General features: G+C 39.5%; 1 protein-coding gene and 1 long non-coding RNA gene across 4 annotated transcripts in view; one reads left to right on the top strand and one right to left on the bottom strand.

The window, feature by feature from the left end:
* LOC132380261 (uncharacterized) overlaps positions 1–26,078 on the top strand; it is a 280,768-nt gene that overhangs the window by 201,125 nt on the left and 53,565 nt on the right. For 2 of the 3 annotated variants that reach the window (XR_009507712.1, XR_009507713.1), the window contains 2 exons: positions 9,914–11,936; positions 18,172–18,283. This is a non-coding gene — a long non-coding RNA (uncharacterized LOC132380261). The remainder of the gene's footprint in view (positions 1–9,913; positions 11,937–18,171; positions 18,284–26,078) is intronic. The other variant, XR_009507715.1, reaches the window with a different exon arrangement.
* Positions 2,225–5,538, bottom strand: LOC132405047 (C-C motif chemokine 20-like). Its single transcript, XM_059989761.1, has 4 exons — positions 5,419–5,538; positions 3,709–3,814; positions 3,541–3,618; positions 2,225–2,474 (listed from the first exon to the last, which is right to left on the bottom strand). The coding sequence occupies exons 1-4, from the start codon at positions 5,498–5,500 to the stop codon at positions 2,441–2,443; spliced, it is 300 nt and encodes a 99-aa protein (XP_059845744.1). The 5' UTR covers positions 5,501–5,538; the 3' UTR covers positions 2,225–2,440.

Here is a 26,078-nt window from a genome sequence, read left to right on the forward strand (position 1 = left end):
TGGTCCCATCTGGCAATCCCCCATCTTGCTATTATCTCCTTGATTGGGACTTAATCCCCTCGCCTGATGCCCAGTTGTTCCCAGCTCCATTGATTACAGCACACCAGCTTTCCATCAGTGAATGCAGGATAAGAACCCTGGAGTCACAGCAATGGGCTGCCAATTCGTTGGTTGACTCTAGTGTGAGTAAACCTCGGGTCCTGATTCCTTAGGACTGGCAGTTCTAAGTTTTGCATTGTTTCCTGGATATTCTACATAAACCTTGTCTCCGTGTAAAGACTGTCCCGGATACAGGTTCCACATTTGTGACAGTGCTAACACCTCACAACTCTGTCTCTGCACCTGTGTCCTGCTCCTGGGTTCGTCCCCAGCCATGCCCTTTCAACAAGTAGTGAAAGTCAGAGGAGCCTGGATTGGGTGGCAGAGGGAAAAGAAGAGGGAATGGTTTAAACGGGAGGCAGTATATGTTGAGAGAGAAAACTGAGTTGGAGGTGATACCCTTGAGCTGGCCCTCCTTCAGTAGTCCCATTCCTCTACTTTATTTCACTCTGAGACCTGCTGATCAGAGGTAGCCCCACACCCTGTCCTGTCATCTCATCAATGGGACACTACACATCATGAGCAGGTAGGGGAGTGGCGCCAGGTCCAGGGAGTGAGGGAGACTGTGAAAACGACTTGGATTGCAGGTGTTTAGTGGGAGAAGGTAGACAGCAAAGGGGCAGAAAGAGAGAGAATGTAAAGGTTACCTGATGCAGGGAAGTAAAGAGGAGGTGAAGGCAAGAAGGAAGGGGTCTGAGGGCAGGCGGGAGGGCTGAGTGGGAGACCAAAGGAAAAGATATGACTGGAAGCTTGGAAATTCAGAGAGGGGAAGGGGAGGGTGGGTGTTGGGAAAGTGAAAAGAAAACAGTGACCACAGGTGCGAGTGTGTTTTCTGATGTTTGTGTATATGTTGTCTTTGCATCAGAGCCACAGGAGCTGCTGAAAGTTCATGTCAAAGTTGAGTTTATTGCCATCTGCATAAGTATATCTATGCACAATTGCAGAGAAAAGCTAAATTGCAGCAGCACCCCAGGCACACAACATCATATAAGCAGCATCCACGAGAAAAACATAAAACTGAACATACTGTACATTGTACACAGCTTTTGCAATTGAATTGACTTTATTATTACTGTCATCCTTCATGTAATCTCCGTCTAAATGTGAAATGTGCAATTTATAGTAACTCATAATAGATAGTATGTATAATATGACATAGAAATATAACAGAAATACAATTATATCACCATGAGTTAATCAGGTGCAGGAACAAGAAAGAACACAATTAGAACATAAAAATAACCAAAGTCCATTTTAGCACAGTGATTGAAAAGGGGCTCTCTCCCCTCTCCACTCTCAGTCCTGATGCAGGGTTTTGACAAGAAACATTGATAATTCCTTCTCTCCAACAAATGCTGTTCACCTTCCTGAACTCCTCCAGATTCTTGGTTTACCAATGGTAGGGAGGGATGCACATTCAAATTGCCATAACAGGGCATGATAAAACCAGTCAGGAGAAGTTTGTTCGAGTGTTTGGTACCAGACCAAACCTCCTTAACCATCCAAGAAGGTAAAGAAACTCAAACATGAGAAAATCTGCAGTTGCTGGGAATTCAAAGCAACATACACAAATATTTTTCCCAGAAAGGAACTGAGAGCTTTAAGGCCCTCCTGATGGGAGAAGGAGGTGAATGAGGACTGGATGTCTATAGTGAAAATGAGATAGTCTGGGCTAGGGACCTTGAAGTCATTGAAATCTATCTTGATGGCATGAACATGGCTTCGTCTACTGCCGTGATGAGGCCACACTCAGGTCGAAGGAGCAACACCTTATATTCTGTTTGGGTAACCTCCATCTTGTACTTCCTCCTCCCCTCCCCCAGCTTTTTTACTCTGACTTCTCCCCTTCCTTTCCAGTCCTGAAGTAGGGTCTTGGCCCAAAATGTCGACTGTTGACTCTTTTCAAGATATGCTGACTGGTCTGCTGTTCCTCCGGCATTTTATGTGTGTTGCTAAGAAAGCGAAGTCGCATTTTCTTTAATATTACACCTATGTGCTGGGTTCATCTGATATGTTGATACCCAGGAATTTAATTTCATTCTGTAAAGTGTGAAAAGCTGGTAAGCACCCTAGTATTATGGCCTTGAAAAGAATACTAGGAAAATAAAAAGTGATGGATTTTTAGATCTTTAATTTTGCAGAAAATATATAAAAATAACATTGAATGATTTACAATAAACATAGGTTTCATTGTATTACAAACTTGCGATCAAATAATAATAAAAAATAATTGAGCATTACAACTTAGTGCAGATAGAGGAATGTTGTCATTAACTATACTTTAATACATAGATGCTATGCAGAAATAATTGTTTAAGTAATATAGCTTTGGAGAATGATTTCATCCAACAACGGATAATTCTTCTAGCTTTTTGCTATGGGGAAAAGACAAAAGGAAATTGATTACTAATCATCTGGTCTCTAATGTTAAGACAAAACAGATCTGTAGCCAATTTCAGTCCCTATCTTTAATAAAGCTTACTGAATAAATTTTCCCTGCCCAACTCTTACACTTTATTTTGAAGATGGCTACCAACTCAAATTGTTTTCTTTTCCTTTAGCCTGCTGTATCTGCAGATGCTGCCTCATTCATTTCCTATGATATTTTAGGTTTGCATCATCTGGTCTCTCGTGCCCAATGCATAAATCTGTTTTTCTGTAGATATGGAATAGCTTGGCTTTTGGTTTGTTTTTCTTTTTTTCCACAATTTTTATTTAAATTGTGTAATCATTAAGCCAAAGAATGTTTGTATGATTTAGAACATTGCTATTTCATTCATTCTCTGTCAACAATCTCAGTTAAAAAACCATATGTTTGGTGCAGAACATTGGCTTCTGCATCCGGATCAAATCAAGGGTGTCAGACCCACAGTAAACATATATAAACAAATTTTGCAGGTATGATTCTTATTCATATCCTGCAGCAGCTGCCTTGCATGTGATTGTTATCATTTACCGAAAAAACTTCTTTAACTGGAAAGCTGGTAAATGCAGGCAAAATAAAAAAAAACTGAACTATTTTTACACATACATTACGACATTCTGTCCTCTAACTTTTTATCAATAATCTATTATGCTAGAGCTATTACCATACAGTATTTTTCAAATAATTGTGCTTGTAATTTCAAATAAGATCCATAAAACATAACATAAACTTTTGAATCAATCTTAAGTCTGATAGAAATTTGCTCAGAAGTAAAATGATATCCAAAGATAGATTAAAATATCACTGTTATTTATTTTAATCTCTTTAGTGAGTAAGGAAGGTATTTTGATTGTGCGTGAGGTCATAGATGAGAGTGAGTGGGAAGCCAGATTTTCATCTAAAAATTTTCCAAATTGTTTTAATTGTTGATTTGCTGTAGTAATGAGATTTACACTTTTAACACAAAGTCAAGTTAACCTGCAACAAGTTAGGTACAGATTAGAGTGTGCTCATACCTGAGAAAGTGCAGTGCTCTTTTCACCCATCTTTCTTCTGGATTTGTACAAATAGCTCGTCCTCTAATTGTGTAGAATCTGTAAAACATATTCAAATAAAGAATGTCAATTAAGGCACATTCCCAGTGCTAATTCAGTCTAAATGATAGTTCAGTACCATGTACTTACATGACTGCATCAATATCACACATCTCATTAGACTGTTGCATCACAAACCCAGAGATCAGTCGGAATGGTAGTCGAGATTGGGAGTAGTGGAGACAGCAGTCTGCTACTGAGGAGAGAAAAATTGGGAAGACATATGATAAATATTCTTTTCATGTGATAAGAATATTTATTACACTTACTATAGAATTTTATAATTATAATATTCAATAGTTCATTTGTGTATTAAAGTTTGAATTAAAAATAATTAACACCTTTATAATGTTATCATTCTTCTAATGATCATTTATTTATATAAATTGAGACTTTAAATATGAATTAATGATCTGGCTTAAATTTCACCATGGATTCTGGAGAGCTATTAATAAATATCATGACATTTAGAATAAAATAAGCTATTGTCAATTTGAGTGGCTGTGCTTTGTTATAAATACCCAACTAGCTCACTAATGTCCTTCAGGAAAGGAAAACTGCTTGATCTTGTCCTCAGCTAAATGCCTATTGTGGATAGATATATGTTTGTTGTATTAGAATTAACACAAAAGTCCACGTATTGATTAAGCTGCATAAATATGCTGAGGTGAGCGCTAGTTCCTTGATACTAATATGGTGCTAATGGGATAGAAGACCTATGGAAATTTCAACATCAGTAAATTCCCATTCAAGTTTGCAGTATTTGGAAATCCTTTGCTATTTCTTTACCTTAGTTGGGACCAAATTCTGGAAGATCCTATATTGTGGCAATACTTTTAATATACCAACTGCAACAGCTCAATCTGATGTTTCTCTGCTATCTTCTCAAGAATGGGCAATAAACTCTGGTCATAAATAAATTTTAATAATTAATAGGACTTTCATCTTACTGATGTCCGATATTTTATACAGTGGATTCTGGTTTTTTGGGCCATTGGTTCATCAGGGCAGCCATTTATTTGGGAAACTCTTAAAGAATAAAAACTAATTGAGAAAACTGCCAGGATTCCCTTATTATATATTTGTCACACTATACTGCTTAATTGGAGCAGGAGCCTGTTGCCAGACAGGGTTTAACTAGCATCAGTCGCATGCACTTGTGCAGCCATTAGATGCTACCCTATGTTTAGAGTGAACAGTTTTTAAATAGTGTCAGATGCGTGTGTCTGTATTCAAAAAGGAGTGATTTTTGTCACTGTTAGTTGCTGAGAAACAACCAATAAGACAAATCAGAACTGTCTTGCTCACTGCGTTTTCAAACATTGAGGCTTGGTGATGCCAGAAACAGCCGGGAAGAAATGAAACTATTTCACTACTTCAGCAAGTTAAGAACTATGAAGAATTTGAAGGGTATTGACAATCATCTTGCATTGTGTGAAGGCACTCCATTATCTGTACCAGGTGTCTGTGCTGATTTCATTCACTGTGTACACTGGAGGAATTCCTCTGTTGATACCTATTAGGAACTGATACAGTTTTATAGTACCGTAGTAGTGTTGGTCGTGTTCTAATTTGTTCCATATTTAATTTAAATACACAGCTTTGTTACTCAGCTTTTTAAATATCTTTTAAACCATTTCCATGAAACTTTGGCTAACTGGGGCATTCTCTTAATAGGAGCAGAATCTAGAATGTACTGGTCCCGATTAACTGGAATCCACATAACAAATCAACAGAAATAATATCAACCTTATTCTGTACCTTGAAATGCAGTTAATTAAATAACAGATGTAGACTTACTTGCAGAGGTTGAATCATCGATCATGTTCAGAATCAAGAATGAAAACAAAACAGCCACTGACAGATGCCTGAGAGCTCTCATGCTGAAGCAATTTTTTCTCGTGATACAAATGATTCTAAGATCTCTAACTGTGCATTGAACGTGATTTCTATCACCTACTTATATAGAGAAGATTCTAAGTTTAGGTAAGATATGTCATGGGAAAATTTACAGGGTTACAAAAGAGAAACAAATTCCCCTCGTTACAAGCTTCCTCCTCTCTTTTTCCACAGCAATCGCAATCAAAATTCAGTAACAAATTTCAATTATTTTGTATCAATTTAAAATACAAAAGAAAAACAATGACAGTCTGCAAAAAGCAAATAAGCAGGAAAAAACTTTCAGTAAAGTTGACATACATATGGATTTACATATTTAATACAATATTAATAAAACTAAAGAAACAGAATTCAGTTTGTCACCTTTAAAATTATTCCACATTAATTGACAATACTGATGTTAACTCATTCAGTCTCTTCTTAACAGATATATTCCCTTTGTCTAATTAATTTCTCCTCTATCTTCTCTGATTTTGAAAAAGAATGTTTTTTCATAGTTCCAATGAATGATCTTGAGACAGTAACTGCTTTTCTCTTCATAGCTACTGCCTGACAGCTAAGTATTTTCTATTTAAAGGTTATTTCTTTGCAATTTTCATTTTTATAAATATTTACAGAGGGTTTGGAATCTTGTGCCCAAAATCCTGAATGCCTGTGTTGTGTTCTCCATCCTGTTAATAATCTTCATTTTATTTGACATAAAAAAGCCGTGAAAACCACCATTCTCTGCAATTGACTAACTTGTTTCTCTCTTATTTTCAGTTCTGACAAAACGTCTTTGTCCTGAAATGTTATCAGTTTCTTCTTCCACAGGTGCTACATGATCTGCCAATCATTTCCTGCATCTTCTGTTGGACTACGTAACCATTACTTTTTCTGATTATTTTATTAGTTTGCATAGTTCATATTTATCAATGTTTATTTTATCAAATTAATTTTGTGACTTGCCTGTTGCTGACAAGCCCAATATTTATTGCCTATGCCTAATTGTTTGTGAAAAGGTGGTGGTGAGTTACCTTCTTCAACCACTACTACTTTTGGCCCTACTGTGGTATGGAAGAGTGATGTGTTGGACAAGTCTTGCTAGCTCAGGGTAGGATGAAAGTAATTACAAGGATGGAAGGTTGGTGTGAACAATAGGAGAGCACAGTATAGGAGACCTACCTGAAATCAGGTCTGAGCACCAAGTTTGGACTTGCTTTGTCCTTGTAATTTTAAATGTTGTTGCTGTAATGAACAAACTTCCCTCTTAGGATCCATAAAGTACATAGTTATTATTATTAATAATAATATTAACAACAACAATAATATTATCCCATATGTGCATCATCGAACATCCTAGAACTTTGAGTCACAAAGCCTGAAAATAAACCCTTCATCCCACCAGCCTGCATAAACCCACCAAACATCCATGTGCAGTGATCCCCTTTGATTCTCCCATGAGTCCAGATGTGCTTGGGATGTAATTGGACACTGCCTCAAATATCTGGGGTTTCTTATGTGTCAAAGTGTCAAGTGCACAAATATTGAATGAAAATCAAGAATTGTACAAGTCAAGATTTCACAAGATTTGAAAAATCCCATGCTTTCACTTATATTTTCTGTACCTGAAATTTCAAACCTGCAGTGCCCTTACAAATCTCAGTGAAGCTGTGGCAGATGTTTTGTTCAAAAATACCCCGGTTATATTTTTAGCCTCTGAAAGTGTAAGCTTGTACACGTGCCAGGAAATTCTTCAAGAGATCATTCTGAAATTCATATGTTGATAAAGTCTATCACATGAAAAACAAAATTCTTCATCATGCATGGTATCAAGTATGAAAATGATGCCATTCAGACATTCTTTGCTATGTTTGTGTTCATTGCTGCAGTGTTCCCGAGAGCTCAGTTTTAGGAGGTTACCTATTCTTTGCGTCATTGACCTTGTGAACAATCAATCTTGGTGCCAGAAATTCCAAAATTCCCAAACCCATCCGTGGATATTCTATTAGAAGTCACAACAAATAATTGACAGGGCAATTGGCAGAAAAACAAAGCAGAGAGGATTTGAACTCCTGAGGGAAGTTACTAAGATAATTCTGTAAATGATTATGGAAACCACTGTGCTCTCCAGTTCTAAATTTATACGTTGGACACTTTTCAGTAGTGAAGAAATGAGAGACAGATTAATTTCAGTCTGTTAATCAGTCATTATGTGTGACTTCAGTTTGGTTTTAATACAGGATCCATGGTTTTTCCCAAGGAGTTTAATGAGCTAACAATGGAATTCTCAATAAAAACCTTAGCTCCAAACCTGTTCTTCTAAGTGACTGTGAAGGCCGGCTGGTGGCACAATGGCATCAGCGCCGGACTCCGGAGCAAAGGCTCCTGAGTTCAAATCCAAGTCGGGCCACCCCTGAGTACCCTTTCCATCTGTGACAGGCTGAGCATTGAGCTAGCCATTCGGCCTTGTAAGAAAAAAAAACAAGGGTCTAGTTAGGAATGTTCATATCGTGACCCGGTTAATCCGAAATGAGACCAATCCTGACACCACACGCCAGACAAGAATGGCTGACTGTCTGGTGTGACACGCTAAAACAAATGTGAAACGTTTTCTTTATATATGTTGAACTTTGTTTTGACAAACCTTTGGGGTGAATGTCTTGAGTCTGAATCTGTTGTTTGGTATCTACAGTTTAGATCTGTGCATATCTTTTACAGGTGTCAGAGGGTTGCCACCAATACCTGAAGCAACACTCTGGGATTCAGAGTTGGGGTGGACTGGGTAATCACAGGAGCCTCAGCATCTGAGTAGGTCACAACTGTAAAACAGAGGGGAGCCTGTGACAGACGCGTGGGTTGCAGGAACCATACACTCCACACAGGGAATACTTTCACAAACTTATGTCAGAACAGTGGAGTCTTGCGAAGCCTAAGCACTCACATAGCTAGTGCCAGAACTCCTCAAGCCTTCTTAAATGAAATGTGCTCTTTGCTCAGCCTGATGAACTTGCTCCATATAAAAGTAACCAAACATTCAACCTGCAGATCACTTCAGGATCCAGCTAGAGACAGATTCAGGATTTCTGTCAAGTCATGCCTGTGTATTAGTAAGTGAATGAGGTTTCTTTCACCAACCAGTACGTATGTTGTAACTGAGAAAATTGCCATGTACGTCAATGATCATAGATAACAACAATCAAAATGAGAGGACTCTTGGATATCCAAATCCTGATTGGCTTGGATACGGTGGAAGATAAACTGCAACCAAATGGCATACCCATATGAAAATATGAACTAGGAGTAAGTGAAGGCCACTCAGTCCCTCAAGCTAGCTGTGCCATCTATTAATCATGGGCAATCAGACTGGGAACTCAATTTGGCATGCTTGTCTATTAATGGTAACCTTTCTTGTCTTTGACTATCAAGAATATATCTACCTCTGCCTTAAAATATTGCAAGCTTCTGCTTCCACTGCCCTTTGATGAAGGAAGCTCTGGAAACTGACAAACCTGTCAAGAAAAAACTAGAATACCTCAGTTGTCTTAAATTGATGATATTTGTTTTTAAACAAAGATCCTAGTTCTACAGTTTCCTACAAGAGAAAACATTGCCTCTACATCTTGATTGTTGAAGATGCTCAGAAGGTTACACAAAGACAGGAAGTGCAAGAAATAGCAGGCCAGTCAGCATCTGAGGGAAGAGAAGCAGAGTTAACATTTCAGGCCAGAAACCTGTAGCTGCTCAGGATTTACATTTTAATCACTTTTGCTTTCACTCCAGGAAAAAAGATTTAGTCCTGTTAATCTCCAACAAAATAGTAAATGGCTGGAGGAACTCAACAGCTTGAGTAGCATCTGCTGAAGGAAAGGAATTGTCAATATTTCAGTCTGACACCTTACTTACGGGCCCTGCATTACTGCATTTTATACAGTACCATGTTTTTAAATGGGTGATTCAATATTATATTTGTCCATTTTGCCATACAAGTGTAAGGATTGCTATATGTTCTAAATGCCCCCTTTCCTTTTGTGAAAATAATCCTGATACATAGAGGTAATTTTTCTTTTTGTACAGGGTTCTGATGTAGGGTCTTGACCTGAACTGCCAACAAATTTCTCCCCCTCAGGTATTACTCCACCCGCTGAGTTTGTCCAGTTACTTATTATTTTGCTCAAGCTTCCAGCATCTGCAGTCTCTTGTGTTTCTCTTCATCTCTAGATGGTTTGCAAATACAGTTTTCAGGATGTGCAAAGTACCCAGTCAACAACCTTGATTTCTTTATCCTATAAATCTCCACCCTTTCCAAATTATTCAGACAAGGAATGAAACATGAATCTATCTCTGCAATGTGAAATATGATGGGGCAATTCATTGGAATACTGACAATGTGGTTTTGTTGAATTTATCATTCCAGATGACCTCTTCAGTATGGACCAACATGATGTCATGGAAGATGCTTCCTTCATGTTCAGTCCACAACGTAGTGCATCAAAGAGTGTTGAAAATAGGTGCATGGGAAGACACGAGCTCCTCAGAGAGGAACTTAAAGAAAAGACAGGGAATGAAGAAAAGAGGAAACAAGATACAATATCTGGGGAGGTTTACAATCTCTGTCTTATATTTTCCAGCACTGCACCTACCTCCACCATCTAATCCTGCTTTGTTGCACCAGGTGTAAACCCAACCATTTACCCCACTGTTCCCAAAAGAATAGAAAGCCCAAGTTCTGTAATGGTGCATCCTTGTGGTGCATGACGTCTTCCTCAAAGTTTTCATTATCATCCTCCTATTGCAGCACCCCTTCCTGTGCAGAAGAGCACCATTGAGAGTGCCTTGACAAGTTGCATCTACATCTGGTATGGGAGCAGAAGAGCATCAGACCAGAAGTCCCAACAAAGGAATATAAATGGCTGAGAGGATCATTGTGGCCTTCCTACCATCCATCAGGGACATTTATCAGGAGCACTGCATACATGCAGCCCTTAGTATTATTAAGGATCCCACCCATCCATTCAGTGAACTCTTTGACTTTTAACCATCAGGCTAGAGACTCTGATGTATAAAAACAGAACAGTTAGGATGCAAAACTGTTTCTTTCCTCAGACCATTAGGCTTCTAACCTCCAAGCTGCATCACAAACAAAGTGTCACTGATTAATCCATTTTCTATCCTGCAATATTTAATTTATGCACTTCACTTTGTTTATTTATGCATAATTCATCTGTAGATTTCACTCTCACTTTCATAAGTTATTGTGGGTGTAACTCCTGGTAAAGATTTTACTGCTAATGTTGTAGGATATTTACTATAATGGCTTTCTGTAGAAGCTGTGTGTTCCTCTGCTAGTGTTTGGGTTGCCATTAAAGATAAGAGGTAGTGATGTTCCTGTTAAGAAATGTCGTGTTATCCAATCAGGATGGCGGAACCGGGAGAAGGTTATAGAGAATGCTAAGCTGAAAGGTTTTGTGATGGACACTGAGGTGGGTTGAGGTCTTTTTGGTGGGAGGTAGAGAGAGGAGAAGCTTGAGAAAGGATTCAATCTGGCAGAAATGCGTAATTCCATGAAGCCTAAGAGGGCGAATTCTACCGGAGATCAGTGAACAGGAGTTGGCATAGTGAGTACATTGGACATAATGGCTTTTGAAAGATTTGATCTCCAACTGTGCACATTTGACTGCTTAATTATAGAAACATAGAAAACCTGCAGCAGAATACAGGCCCTTTGGCCCACAAAACTGTGCTGAACATGTCCTTACCTGAGAAATTAACGAGGGTTATCCATAGCCCCCTAGTTTTCTGAGCTCTATATAATTATGATGGGTCCTTTTGTTTTTTGTCTTTTCTTTAATAATGGTCTGGTTAAGTTAGCATTCATAAATATACTTTCTTTATAATAGTATGCAGTGTATGGTCTGTTATTTCTTGCAGACAGGCATTAGCATGGGGGCAGTAAATTACACAGAATTCATACAGATTGGAGTTCATGTGGGCAAGACATCCGAATCTCACAGGTCTGGTGGGACCCAAGTTATATTTACCCTTGACATAAGGAGTCTGGGAAAGGTGCTTTTCTCTTTGCTGAGTCCGGTGGCTGTTAATAAACTGCATCTCTAGAGATGCCCAGTAAATTGGGGTTTCATGTGTTATATGTGTGTTATGTGTACTACTGTGGATTACACCCTAGTTCGGAGAAACATTGCCTTGTCTGAGGTATACATGTGTAACCGGGTGACCATCGAATGCTATTCATTATCTTTAAAAAGTGTACTCAGGCTTTCATCCAGGTAAAGTGAGAATAGTTGTCTGTGTCTTTAAGTGGAAATGGTGACGTCATTATGCATGCGCGGGATAGCTGGAGACCATTTACTTTCTGCTGCCGAAACTGGTAAGGCGGTGGAATCAAGTTCCCCCAGAGGTGCTAGGCATGGTGAGGAAAGGTGAGCATTAATTTACAATATCCATGTGAATTTGTTTATATTTGTTGGCGAATCGAGAATATCGGTAATTTGACATGCTTTACATGCGGATGCTTTAGGTTTTCACGAGTAAAGAACTCGACACTAGATAGCATGGCTTGCAAAGTTCCTCACAGGCCAGGTAGCTGAGTCTTCCTGTAATTTAACTACCAGGCAATATCTTGTAAAAGTTGTGTCAAAATGTACCTTTTGTCTAACTTTATTATATCATGACTGATTGTGCATGTAACCGCGTAACGTGAATGTTTAGTCTCGGTTCGGGGGGTTCAGCACATGTGTACGAAAGAGTAATAGACATCTTAGATGAGATATATTCACATATATTTTTTGCTGCTATGTATAAAATACAGGGTTGGGGGAGATTCTAATGTTGTTTGTATTGTGTTTCTTCAGAATTGCCACTACCGTATTAGTACTGTATTAGGTTTGTGCGATTTTCTTTGTATTTTTATACTGCACACGCAATTGGTTGAGACACGTGTATGGATCGAAGGTTAAACAGAGATTGTAACGGTAGGGTCTAATTGTAAAGTTGTTTGTTTTGTTTTACGACCCTCTTCTGGCACTTAAACATCTAAAACAGATAAAGGAATTAAAACCCAAAAAAGTAGTTGTCCTGAGTGTGTACTTTTCCCCGGGCTACAACACATGTATATAGTTAAACAAAAATAAACTTTACTTGATAGATTGTATAGTAGGTGAAGGTTCTGCATTGATTTGAAGACATCAAATACAACTCCAAATGTAAATACTAAGAGTTTAGATTATATGCAAGACTGACTTCTGATTTTCACTGGCTTCTGATACCTACTCCAGGTGACTGTGTCATGGACAAGATATTTGAATGGGATAAGATTCTGTCACCAGAGATTCCATCTTCATTTGAATAGTCTGGTATTTTTGGGACTAACCCTGCAGTCGATGTTAGCTGGTTTTGAGTGAATCTGCAGCTGTGTACAGTATTCCTGACTGGAAAAGGTAATTCAGTCTAGAAAAAGATTCACACTTCTTACTATTGATTCTGTAGCTAGCTCTGTATTTTTTCCTGGGATTGTCTGCAGACATTTTCCTCTTACTCCAGCAGAGAAGAAGTTCCCTAAATTCCCAATATAGCCTGTGGCGAGACAGCACTGAATGAGGAGCAGTTCTGTTCATTCACTACTCATTTGCCTCTTTTGTAATGTAAGGAACAACAGAATGTATTCAAGTAATCACACACAAAATGCTGGAGGAAAAAAAGTAGGTCAGACAGCATCTATGGAGGGATTCAAGTAGAGACTCTTCATCAGGGTTGGAAAGAAAGGGGGCAGAAGCCAGAATAGAAGGGTTAGGAGAGGGGAAGGATCATGAGCTGGTGGGTGATAGGTGAGTCAAGGTGATAGGAGGCAGGTATGCAGTGAAAAAGTGAATAATATGAGAATCTGGGAGGTGACCATGGAAGAGGCAAAGGGTTGAAGAAGAAGGAATTTGATGGGAGAGGCTAGCGGGCCATGGAAAGGAGATGGGGAACCAACGGGAGAAAGTTATGGGTAATGGGCAGGGGAGGGAAAAGTGGGAAAAGTGGAAAAGGGACCTGAGAGGTAGGGAAAACAAGGGTCTTTCAAATATAATGCTGTGCAATGTGACTTCAAGCATGTGCACCAGAGCTGATGTCTGCATGCTGTTAGATACTTTATGCTTAATTAACCAGGAAGCTCTGAACTAACTGATAAATGGAATTGCTGAGCTAAAGCTAATCTAGCAATCATTTTGCTGAGAAAGATCAGCTCTTCCATCTGTTGACAGTGTTCCCACTGCCAGTGTGTTGGAAATTTAAAACCCACCTCTCTTTTCCCTCCCATCGTTTCTTGCCAATGAATTTTAATCCGCTTCTCTTAATTTTAATTATTTACCTTTTAAGTCAATAGAGCAAATTGAAGAATTGCACAATAACCATCTTTATTAGCAGTCTACTATATTCGGTTTGACTGTGGCAGTGAACAAAGTTGACTATTCACAATAAAAATGGCAGAATTAGATGAAACAAAGAACAATTGAACACAGTTTTTGTGAAATACTTTGTTAGTTTCTGAACATTTCCTTAAGGGAAATGTTTAATTAAAACATTTATTTAATAAGCAATCACTGTAAAGATATAACTATCCTTTCTGCCAAAGCAACAGAGTGATAATTTTCAATACAATGCAGTCATACATCATTCCTTTGGATTGTGTGGGAACATATCTTTAAGCGCTTGTTTTCTTTCATGTCACCTGTTATTATGTGGTATTTCTGTTGCTTAAACATTTAAATGATCACTTAATAGGCATAAACAATTATGTTTTCATTTAACTGTTGATATGCACAGACATTGTAAGTAAATAAGACCATATATAGGGGCAGAATTAGACCATTTGGCCCATTAAGTCTGCTCTGCTATTTCATCATGGCTGATCCATTATTCCTCTCAGCCACAATCTCTTGCCTTCTCCCCGTATCCCTTCATGCCTTGACCAATCAGAAATCTGTCAACCTCTGCCTTGAAAATATATATGTACAGACTTGGCCTCCACAGCTGCCTGTGGCAATGAATACCAAAGATTCACCATCTCTAGCTAAAGAAATTATTCCTCATCTCTGTTCTAAAAGTACACCTGCATTCTGAGGCTATGTCCTCTGGTCCTAGACTCTCCCACCACAGGAAACATCCTCTCCACGTCCACTCTATCAAGACTTTTCACCATTCAATAAGTTTCAATGAGGGCTGCTCTCAGTCTTCTGAATTCTAGTGAATACTAGGCTCAGAGCCATCATACGCTCTTCATATGACAAGCCATTCGAACCTGGAATCCTTTTTGTGAACCTCTGTTGAACCCTTTCCAGTATCAACACATAGTTTCTAAGATAAAGGGCCCAAAACTGCTCATAATACTCCAAATAAGGCCTCTCCAGTGTTTTATAAAGTCTCAACATTATGTCCTTGATTTTATATTCTTGTCCTCTTGAAATAAATGCTAACATCACTTTTGTGTTCCTCACCACAGATTCAACAAATGAGGGACAAGTGAACTTCCTTTGGATTTCTGATGTCACTGTCACAAGGGGAGAGGATAGGTCATGCAGGTCCTTGGGTCTGTTGTAGTATCAAACTCAAAACACTTTCCCTCCTTCATCCATCAGTGTAATCTTACAAATTTTACTCTGGAGAGGAGCAAGATCACTGGGCACCTGTGTTGATGGCGTGCAATAGTTGTCCAATGAATATTATCAGGTGCAGCACACAGGAAATTATTATCTTCCAATCAATTCCTTACGTGACTTAATCTTAAAAAAAGTATGAGCTAATACTCCCAAAAACACCTCAGAATTATTGTTCCTAATAATGTTATGCAAAATATACTTTATCGTACAAGCACAAGAGATTTTGCAGGTGCTGGAAATCCAGGGCAATGCACACAGCTGGTCAGGTTGCACCAATGGAAGAGAATAAAGACTCAATATCTCAGGCAGAAACCCTTCATTGGGGAATGGAAAGAAGGAGGGAAGAAGCCAGAATAAGAAGGTGGGGTAAGGAGAAGCAGCACAAGATGGCTGGTGATGGGTGAGGTCAGGTGAGAGTGCAGAGGGTTAGGTAGGTGGGGGAGTGAGTTGAAGTGCAAAAATGGGAGGTAATAAGTGGGAATGGTAAAGGGTTGAAGAAGGAAGAATCTTATAGAAGAGGAGAGAGGAGAGAAGATTTGATCTTCATCTTCTAATGTCTGTCTTCTATCTTTTGCATTTTGGCCATCTTATTCAAAGCCAAACATTGTTTGTACCAGGATGATAATTTACCGGATGCTGGTTGTCTACTGTTTACTGGCATCAATGAGAAATTCACCTGGCATCTTTGGTTTGGAATGTTAACACTTTTCATCCTATTTTATTTGGCTAGTTTTGAGATTACAATAGCGGTAATATTATTTTCTCTTTCTGCAATTTTGCCTGTTCTACAGCCAATTGCATTCTTTCCTGGATGTGAAGCAGACTTACTCCTTTTCCATCCCACAAAAAGTGAAGATCTCCCTCAGCCACTTTCATCTGCTGCCTGTACAGTTCTGTTAAATTCTCTCATGCCACCATTTTCCCCTTAAAGCACTAGGGCACATCTGTACATTCAGTCAAGGCAAATGGACAACTAATAATCCAAGTTATGATCATCATTTAAAGAGGTCGATACATGTTTGCCTGCAAATGAAGGACAATGGACAGAAACCATATAATACATGTGGCAAAATACCTTCCCCCACAAAGTTCAAGCAAACTCTCTAATTATTCAAAGAAATGGTTTGGGAGATCCCCAGAGCTGATAAGGTTGGTTCCTAAATCTAAACTCGGGTTGGAAGAACAACACCTTATATACCAGCTGGGTAGCCTCCAACCTGATGGTATGAACATTGACTTCTCTAACTTCCGTTAATGCCCCTCCTCCCCTTCTTACCCCATCCCTGACATATTTAGTTGTTTGCCTGTTCTCCATCTCCCTCTAGTGTCCCCCCCCCAACTCCTTTCTATCTCCTGAGGCCTCCCGTCCCATGATCCTTTCCCTTCTCCAGCTCTGTATCACTTTCGCCAATCACCTTTTCAACTCTTAGCTTCATCCCAACCCCTCTGGTCTTCTCCTATCATTTTGCATTTCCCCACTACTTTCTAATTTCTTACTATCTTTCCTTTAGGTTAGTCCTGATGAAGGGTCTCAGCCCGAAACATCGACAGCACCTCTCCCTATAGATGCTGCCTGGCCTGCTGTGTTCCACCAGCATTTTGTGTGTGTTGTTCTCTAATTATTCTTACATTCTCTAATTGCCTTTAATGTTTGATTACATTGAATGCCAAGTAAGAATGATGTCACCATCTACAACAAAATTTATGATGGGAATTTTGCTTGCTTAACCTGTTTGACATGTCTCATTACAGCAAGTAATTTGCAGTCATTATGAGGTATTACTACAGCCCTTATTGCTACATATTCTAAAAGTTTACACACCCATAAAGATTAAAGTGACAGTGTAGTGCTGGGCTACCTCTCAATCAAGTTAAATGAAATCATTGGACTATACTTCTGGCAGTGAGGGTATAATATTGCTCTATATTTTAAACATGAGTACATTTCAATTGTATGGTTATCATTAGCTCACTCTAGAATGTCACGTGCCATAGGATTTTAAATGAAAGTCGACACAGGGAGCTCAGACAGAGTTCATCAATGTGTTCAAGGTAGGGTATGCAATCTTAAATGAAAGAACTGCTCAGACATTTAAGTGTCACAATGGTAAAAGCCAAAATTTGATTTTATTTACAATACAGACAAATATTGAATGTGCAAGACAAAATATGGCTCCCCATTTTTGGCTCATATATGGCTCAACAGATGTATATAAAAATATGCATGGCAAACATGTTATGACAAAATAGAATTGAAGTCCATGGAAGATAATAAAAATGGAATATATTGGATCCCTCAATGGGCCGGGAAGCATATTAAGCAGAAAATATTTCTAAATCTTCATCAGAATTAGGAAGAAGTTTTCCAATTTTTTCCATAAGTATTTCCAGTTCTGATGAAGAGTCTTGGACTTGAAACAATATTTATTCCTTTCTCTGTAGATGCTGTCTGACCTGCTGAGTGCTTCCACCATTTTTTTGTTTTTGTTTCAGATTTCCAACATCTACAGCATTTTTAATATATTTTCATCCGCAGAAGATAAATTGATTTAGAAACTATCAATTGAGGAATAAAGAGTAATTTAGATAATTTAGTAGAACTGTAAATCTTGTTTAAGGGCAGCAATTTGAAACCTAATTTTTAGTCTATACCATCTCCAAGGATTCTTGTTAATTTTAATATGTGGACAGAAACTCCACAGTACTAATCGATCTTGGGAAAGAGAAGTAGGCAGTTTGGATAAAACAAAATTTACTAACAATATCATCGTAAAATGCTGATTTGCAAGTTTCAAATTATTCCCTTAGTCTTCTGAAGAAGTGACAGATGGTTTTTCCTGTCGTACGTACCTCTATGTTCTTAGAATATACTTACACAGATATTGGATTGCACCCATTATTGGTGATCAAAACATTGGTGGGTTGAGCAGGATCTGAGGGTGTGGGGAATTGTTGATGCTTTGGGATCTGATGCACAGCTTTGACCCAAAATGTCAACATTGCTTGCCTCTCACAGATGCTATTCAACCCACTGAGATGCTTTAACTGAATGCTGCTGTGGATTATAGCATTGGGAGTCTTTTGTGTCTACAGAGATACTGTAGGAAGTCATCCACGTAATTGGAGTGGTAAGTCATTAATGATATTAAGCAGAGTCAGAATCAGAATCTGGTTTATTATCACTGAAATATCTTGTGTAATTTGTAATACAGTGCAATCCATAAAAATTACTATAAATTACAATAAGAATCCATATAAAAATAGATAAATAAAGGCCCATCAAGTCTGTTCTACCATTCGATCATGGCTGACTTATTTTCACTCTCAAATTCAGTTCAGAGCCCATACAAGTCTATAGATGTATTGTTCATTTGAAAGATCTAGGTAGGATGTGGAGTCTCTGGGAGTAAACACTTCACCAGCGGACAAGTTTTTGCCTGAACTATCTGATTCATCCTGAGTGACCAGTCATAACCAGCAACAGCACCATGGAATAAATACCTTTGTTGATGAATGCTGGAAAAGGTATTTCTTGTTAATTTTAACATGTTCTAGAGATTTTGGTAGGTGTCTGGGCAGCTCTTAGTAGGTAATGAAACAGCCCAGGCATTGGTATAAAATTAAACCCCAGTGCTGATCTTTATCAATCTGAGCCTTATCTGAGCCTCAAGACTCAACAAGTTTGATACAAGATGACCCAAACTGTAATATCAATGGGAGTCATTAACTGGAGTTGGATAGGCAAGCTATAAGAAAGGTTTCCCAATTTCAGCAGCTCAATCAATAGATTGGGATCATGACCTTCTACTTCTATTGAAACTGCTTTAAACACCAGCTGTAGTGAATGCCAACTTGCAGTAGTAATCAGTACTAAATATTGGTGTCATGAAGTGCATTCCTGATGCTGGGGTGAAGATCAAACAGACTAACATCATTCATGGATGCAAGTATTTGGTTCTATATTGAGTTAGTTCTTCTTTATATGGAAATGATTGCTGGTGGATTAGGGTGATATCAAATATTATTGTCCGAAAATTATCGTCATTTTGCGATGCAATTTCTATGTAATTTAGATTTAACGATTTACATTAATATGATTGCATGGGTTGCATGACAAATAAGTGATTTTGGTTGGAGGTCTATTTCTGAATAAATGTAGGTCTGTTGTAACACAGTGACATTTTTTTGCCCACTGACTGTGACGTTTGCGGCTGCCTCTGTGACCTAGATAACTCATTGAAAATGCTTCTGCACACTGCTGCAGTAAAGCTGGGTCAGTTGGAAGGGAGAATTCTGACTCAGAATGTTCCAAGTTCAAGTTCCGATCTGGATATTTGAGAGTAAAAATACCATCGGAAAATCCACGCGTCGCTGAGGAAGTGATTCTTGAAAGGAGCGTTTGCTTGGTTGAGACATTAAATGTCTGTAAATTAATGGAAAGTGACTTTAACAAAGATATCAAATACAACTTGAGCTGTCAATAATTGATTCACTGATGCCCAAAGTGAATTGCCCTAGGACCAGTTGGATCAAGACCTCAACACACCTTTGGTTTAAACAGTTGGATTCTATGGTTGGGATGAGAGTGAATGCCCCTAAAAGCAAGGCAGAATTTGATCAAATGTGGCATCACGAGGCCTTTTAAAAACTAAAAGTATTTGGTATCAAGGGGAAACTAACCAATGATCATAACTGTACCTCACAAGAGCAAACTACCATAATGCAGAGCATCGTAATGAGAATGTTTCAAATCCTGTCCTCAGCCCAATTCTATTAATCTGATTTTTCAAGACCTCCCTTTCAACTAAAATGTTAGAAGTGGGGGCTGGTCACTGATGGTCCCACAATATTCAAATTCATTTGCATCTTCACAGCAAAGTGTCAGGCAAAGATCATAGAACACAAAAGAGTCTAACCACCTTCCTTGACATTCATTGACATCATCATCAGTGAGTCACCCACCATCACCATCCTGAGATTGAGCTTTGAACAGAAATTCAATGGGGCTAACTGTTGGCTATAAGAGCCTTGCTATCCAGTAGTGAGTGACTAACTTTCTGACATCTCAGTGTCTTTTCACATTTTACCAGGTGAGAGTTCGGAGCACATGGAATAATTTCCACTTAGCTGGATGAGAGCAGATGCAATAACACTTGAGAAACTCAACACCTTCCAGAACAAAGTCTATTTTATTTGTACTCTGTCCGTCATCATAAATATTCATTTCTGGTTCCACAGGCACACAGTGATTGGAATATGTACCATGTACAAAATGCAGTATTGTTACTCACCAAAGCTCTCCAACAGGGCCTCCCAGTCTCACGTTCCCATTTAAGATGTTCAACTCAAAGAAAACGTGAGGATGATCACATTCCCAAGTATGAAGTCCTTCTGCTTCCGAGTGGTGGATTTGTGGGAATAGCAATACTTTCATCCTGCAGCTGGCACTCTTCAATTGTTTTCCTTACGTCAGGTACTCGATGTGTAAAACGATTCTACAACACATACTAATATTTTTCATTAAGTAGCTTATAAAGTAAAATATCTTTTCATTTATTAACCAACAATTCAGTGATTATCATCATTATCAGGGAATTCCTAAATACAAGGTTCAAATCTTTTCTCTTGAAAACAGTCAGGAATTTTCCTGAAATTGTCACATTCGTAAACCAAAACTAAAATCATCATGGTGTCTGCTGTGGGGAGCAGGGGTCACCAACAAAAGAAAATCTACAGATGCTGGAACTCCGATCAACACACAGTGTCGGGATAAGGCCGCACTTAGGTTGGAGGAACAACACCTTATATTCTGTTTGGGTGGCCTCCAATCTGATGGCATGAACATCGATTCCCTCAAGCTTCCAGTAATGCCTCTTCCCCCTTCACCATTTCCCATCCTCTTGTCCCTCTCTCAGGTTATCCCCTTGACAGCCCATCGCCTCCCTCCCTCCCTCTGGTGCTCCCGCCCATTTTATTCTTTCTTCCATGGCCTGTCTCTTTCACCAATCAACTTCTTAGCTCTTTGCTTCATTCCCTTCCAAGTTTCACCTATTGCCTAGCATTTCTCTCTCCCCTCCCCCTCACCTTTCAAATCTATTCCTCAGCTTTTTTTCTCTCCAGTCCTGCTGAAGGGTTTTGGCCTAAAATGTTGTCTATACTTTTTTCCATAGATGTTGCCTGGCCTGCTGAGTTCCTCCAGCATTTTGTGGGGGTTCATCATGCATTTTGTTTTTTTTTAATAGTGCTTCTTTCCCTCTTTAGGCATGAAGGTCAGCTGTTCCATCGCTTTTGCCACTCTGTATAAAGCAAAGAAATTAAGGTTTGGATCCAACATCTTCTTAGTTAATTCCCACCCTGGATTATCTGTTGAGCCTCATTTTAAATTTTTTGGAGACAGCTTCAGAGTGATTTGGGATATTCCAGTGTCAGCAAGTGCAATGATGAACTATCTAAAAGGAACAATTCTTCCAGGGAAATGCCACTTAAGTGATCATCTAATTTAGAATGCTATTCGTGGAGCCTGTGGTGGATCTGTATTTCAATCTGATTTCAAATGCTTAAGTTAAAAGTTTAAGGACAGGTGCAACACTTCATACAGTTGCCTGTTGGGGGATTGTGGGGAGGGATGAGCAGACAAGGGCCAAACTGGTACTCACTCATCACACCTTCTCCTTCAACTCATCTCACTTCCTCCTGAATGAAGTTGTAGCCATGGGCACTTGCAAAGGTCCCTTTGTTTCAGCCTACACTCCCCAGTGCTTTCTCCCCAAATTTGATGACTGTATTGGTGCGGCTTCCTGCACCCATGCAGAGCTCGTCAATTTCAACAACTTCGCTTTCAGCTTCCACCCTGCTCTCAAATTCATTTGGTTCATCTCTGACGCATCTCTCCCCTTTCTTGATCTCTCTCTCTCTCCAACTCTGGAGAGAGGTTAACTATCAAACTCATTGAATCCTTCAGTTACCTTGATTACATCTCTTCCCACCCTGCCATGTTATTCCTTCTCTCAGTTCCCCATTGCTGCTTCATGTGTTCTCATCATAAGGCCTTCCATTCCAGGACATTCAAGATATCATCTATTTTTTAGACAGAATGAGGTTTCCCCTCCACTACTATCAATGCAGCCCTCACACACATCTCCACCTGATCCCGCATGTCTGGCCTCACCCCGTCACACCTCCTCCCCCAACGTAACATGGATAAGGTTCCCTTTGTCCTCACCTACCACTCTACCCTTCTTCACATCCAGCACATCATATTTTGCAACTAACACCATGTCCAATACATTCCACCATCAGGAACATCTTCCCCTCAACCCCCGCTACATTCTGCAGGGATTACTCCTTCCATGACTCCCTTGACTGCTCATTCCTCCTCACAATCCCCCTACTGGCAATTATCCTTGCAACAATGCTAACTATTACACTTGCCTTACACTTGTTCCCTCACCAGCATTCAGGGCCATAGGTAGTCCTCCCAGCTCTTCACTTGGAGAGTGTCAATTATTGTATCTGGTGCTCAGGTGTGGCTTCATTTGTACCGATGAGACCTGATGCTGAACAGTGATTCCTTCATTGAGCACATTCACTCCATCTACTGTAATGGCCAGCATCTCCCAACATCCAGCCATTTTAATTCTGTTTCCCATTCCCACACTGACAAGACTGTCCACAGCCTCCTCTAATGCCTTGTTGAGGCTAGATGTAGGAGGAGCAACAACTCATGATCTGTCTTTGTATTCTATAACCTGATGGCATCAAATTTCTCCAACTTCAAGTAACCACTCTTCTGTGTCTCCCCCACCAACCAAATTTGCTTAACCTAGTATCTTTATCCCTTCTCTGTCCATCATCCCTCTTGCTTCTTCCACCTATCACCTTCCAACTTCTCATTCATCCCTCTTTCCCACTCTCCATCCTCCCACTTTCAACCTCATCTGGATTTACCTCCTGTCACCCGCCATCTCGTGCTTCTCCTCTCACTTTTTTATTCTTGTTTCTGGCCTCGTTCTTTCCGGTCTTAATGAATGGTTTTGGCTGGACAGTTAACTGTACTCTTTGCTCCGTAGATGTTGCCTGACCGGCTGAATTCATCTATGTGTTTTGTGTTTTGCTTCTTCGGAGAGAGAACGATTCTGTGATGAAGAAGTGAAATGCAAAGGATTTCTATTTCCTTTCCATGGGAAAGTGTTTGCAAAGATTATGAACAGAAGTGGAGAGATGGCTTGGGGAAAATCAGCTGTGATCATGTTGAATGGTGGAACAGCGTTGAAGGGATGTTGCTTTCTTCTGTTCATATTTCATTTCTTGTAACTCTATTCTTGTCCCTTGAGCTGTCTCTGAAATTGATCCATATTCTCCCCTCCCACACACCTTTGGAGTTATGAATTAACATTCATGTAGCCCTGAGAGTGATGCATTTCCCACAGTATTTGAAAATGAATGACCTTTTTCAAACCAAATGCCAAGGGAAGAAATATAATAGAAAATGGCATGAGTAGAAAGTATCCAACAAGATATGTTCATTGAGCAGGACCACCAGATTAAAAAAAAGGATAAAACATAAGCATATAGTTTGTTCCTCCCAGTAACCCCAGTCATGAAGTATCCTCTGAATCTGTTATGTGAAATCATAACAATGATTGTATTAATTGTTAACAAGTGTTGGAGAACATGTACTTAGTGCAGAAAACAGCATGTTCCACTTCAGGATTGAAAATTAAATTGTATTTGTCTGAAAATACAAATAGATATGCAAGTATCAGATAGGATGTTCATAATTTTGCAGAGAAAGGAAAATGATTTAATTTTCAAGTCAATGATTCTTCATCAGAACTGGAGATAAGAGAAACAAGTCTCAAGTCTCAAGGGCAAAGGGGGAATTCTTAGTTTTGTTTTAACGTTTGTAGAGATGATTTTGTGGGCAGAGAGGAGAGTTTAGGGTCAGGTTAACATGTAGAGATGGTAATGTGGGGGAATCAGAGGTCAGGCTGGAGTGTTCGTCTCTGCTCCACATTCAAAGGACGACAATGCGGGCATAGGACTTGTGCGTGTCAGGCTGGGCTGTCTGGCCAGATGTCAGACCAGCACACTAGCATGAAGGAGTGTTGGTGAGCTCTCTGTTTCTGAGTGTTTTGTTGTTGGTTTCAGAAGTCCGAGCTCCATGCAGGCAGACGGAACGAGGTCCAATGACACACCTACCCTAGGTTCTTGCATTGGTGAGACTGGAGTTCAAGGTCTCGTATTTGGGGGCACATCACTGGTAAATCCGGAGTTCAAGGCCTAGTGTTTAGTGATCATTGGGTTCTTGGGATCAGTGCCAAGGATCATGGCCTGAGGGTTGAATCAGAAGTCCGGAAGTTGTGTTGGCCGGAATGCTGAGTCTGTGAATCTCTGTGAGTGCACTGAGGAAGTTGAAGCTAAATGTCTGCAAACCTGAGTCTGAGCTTGCTGGAGTCTGGAGGATGAAAAAGATGGCCTTGGTTTAGAGGACTGTGTATACGTGTAGGTGTAAAGGAGGAATGCGGCTTGTTTGCTCTATTATTTTGTTGCTTGCTGTGTTCTGTGTTATTCTGCTGAGCACTGTGGGCAAGTTATGTTGGCATCAGGCTGTGCGGTGCCACTTGTAGGCCGCCCCCGTTGTTAACTCAAATGACACAGTTTATTGTATATTTCTATGTACACTTGATTAATAAACTTGAATCATGAATCTTGATCTTAAAGTAAAGAGAATATCTTTCATGAGGTGTAGACCAGAGTTATGTCCATGTCACAGTGTTTTCGGAGTCATCTGGTTAATAGGTGAATGGGAGGAAGTGGAGAGAGGATTACAATAAAAGAATATTGCAGAACTTTGGAGCATAGTGGTTATTGGGTATCTGAATGAAAAAATGCTGAAACATTTTTTCAACAGATCAGGAAGCACCCATGGAAAGGGAAAAACTGAGTTACTCATGCAAAATGCTGGAGCAACTCAGCAGGTCAGAGAGCATCTATAGAAATGAATAAATTGTCAGTGTTTTGGGCCAAGTCCCTTCATGAGGACTAGACCTGTTAATACCAGGGCCTTTATATAGCAGTGGCTAGTACTGGCATAAATAGAAAAGGCTAAATTCAATAATGAGCCCCATGGGTGCTCATGCCTCATTGGGAGATAAGGTGTTTTTCTTTCAGATACAGTTGGCTTTGTTAGAATAACGCAGGGGGCCAGACAGGCCAGAATACACGTGGGGTTCTTTCTGCACTCACACAGAAGTCAAAAGTAGGACTGAAAATTAAAAAAAACTGAAGAAATTGAAAATCTGAAATAATTAAATGCAAAATATTCTGGAATACTCATCCTTGATGAGATACAGAGCAATCACCAAAACATTGCATATGACAAATCATACTACTATGACCATCAAAACATAGAGGAACCTTCATGAACACCCAATGCCCCTGATGATCCTGTGATTACAGTCTCTGAGGCTAACCTGAGCATTGTTCTGGAGGGTGACCACACGGAAAGCATCCTACCCAGGTCGGCAACTGGCCGAGTACTAAAGACCTGTGCTGATCAACTGGCTGGAGTGTTCACCAATATTTTTAACCTTTTTGCTTCAGCGGTCTGAGATACCCACCTGCTTCAAACAGGCTTCAATTATATCAGTGCCTCAGGTGAACATGGTAACCTGGCTCAATGACTATCGTCCAGTGACACCTTGTATCAACTGTGGTGAAGTGTTTTGAAAGATGGTGATGAAAGACACCACCTTTGAGAAGCAACTTGGATCCACTTCAATTTAGCTCCCAGCAAATCAACAAGACCACAGCAGTTGCCATTTCATTAGCTCTTCACCCAACCCTAAAGCATCTGGACAGCAAAGATACATACATCAGGATGCTCTGACCATAGCTTGGCGTTCAATGCCATCATGCAAT

Source organism: Hypanus sabinus, chromosome 2 (assembly GCF_030144855.1).
Source record: "Hypanus sabinus isolate sHypSab1 chromosome 2, sHypSab1.hap1, whole genome shotgun sequence".
Classification (NCBI taxonomy): Eukaryota; Metazoa; Chordata; class Chondrichthyes; order Myliobatiformes; family Dasyatidae; genus Hypanus; species Hypanus sabinus.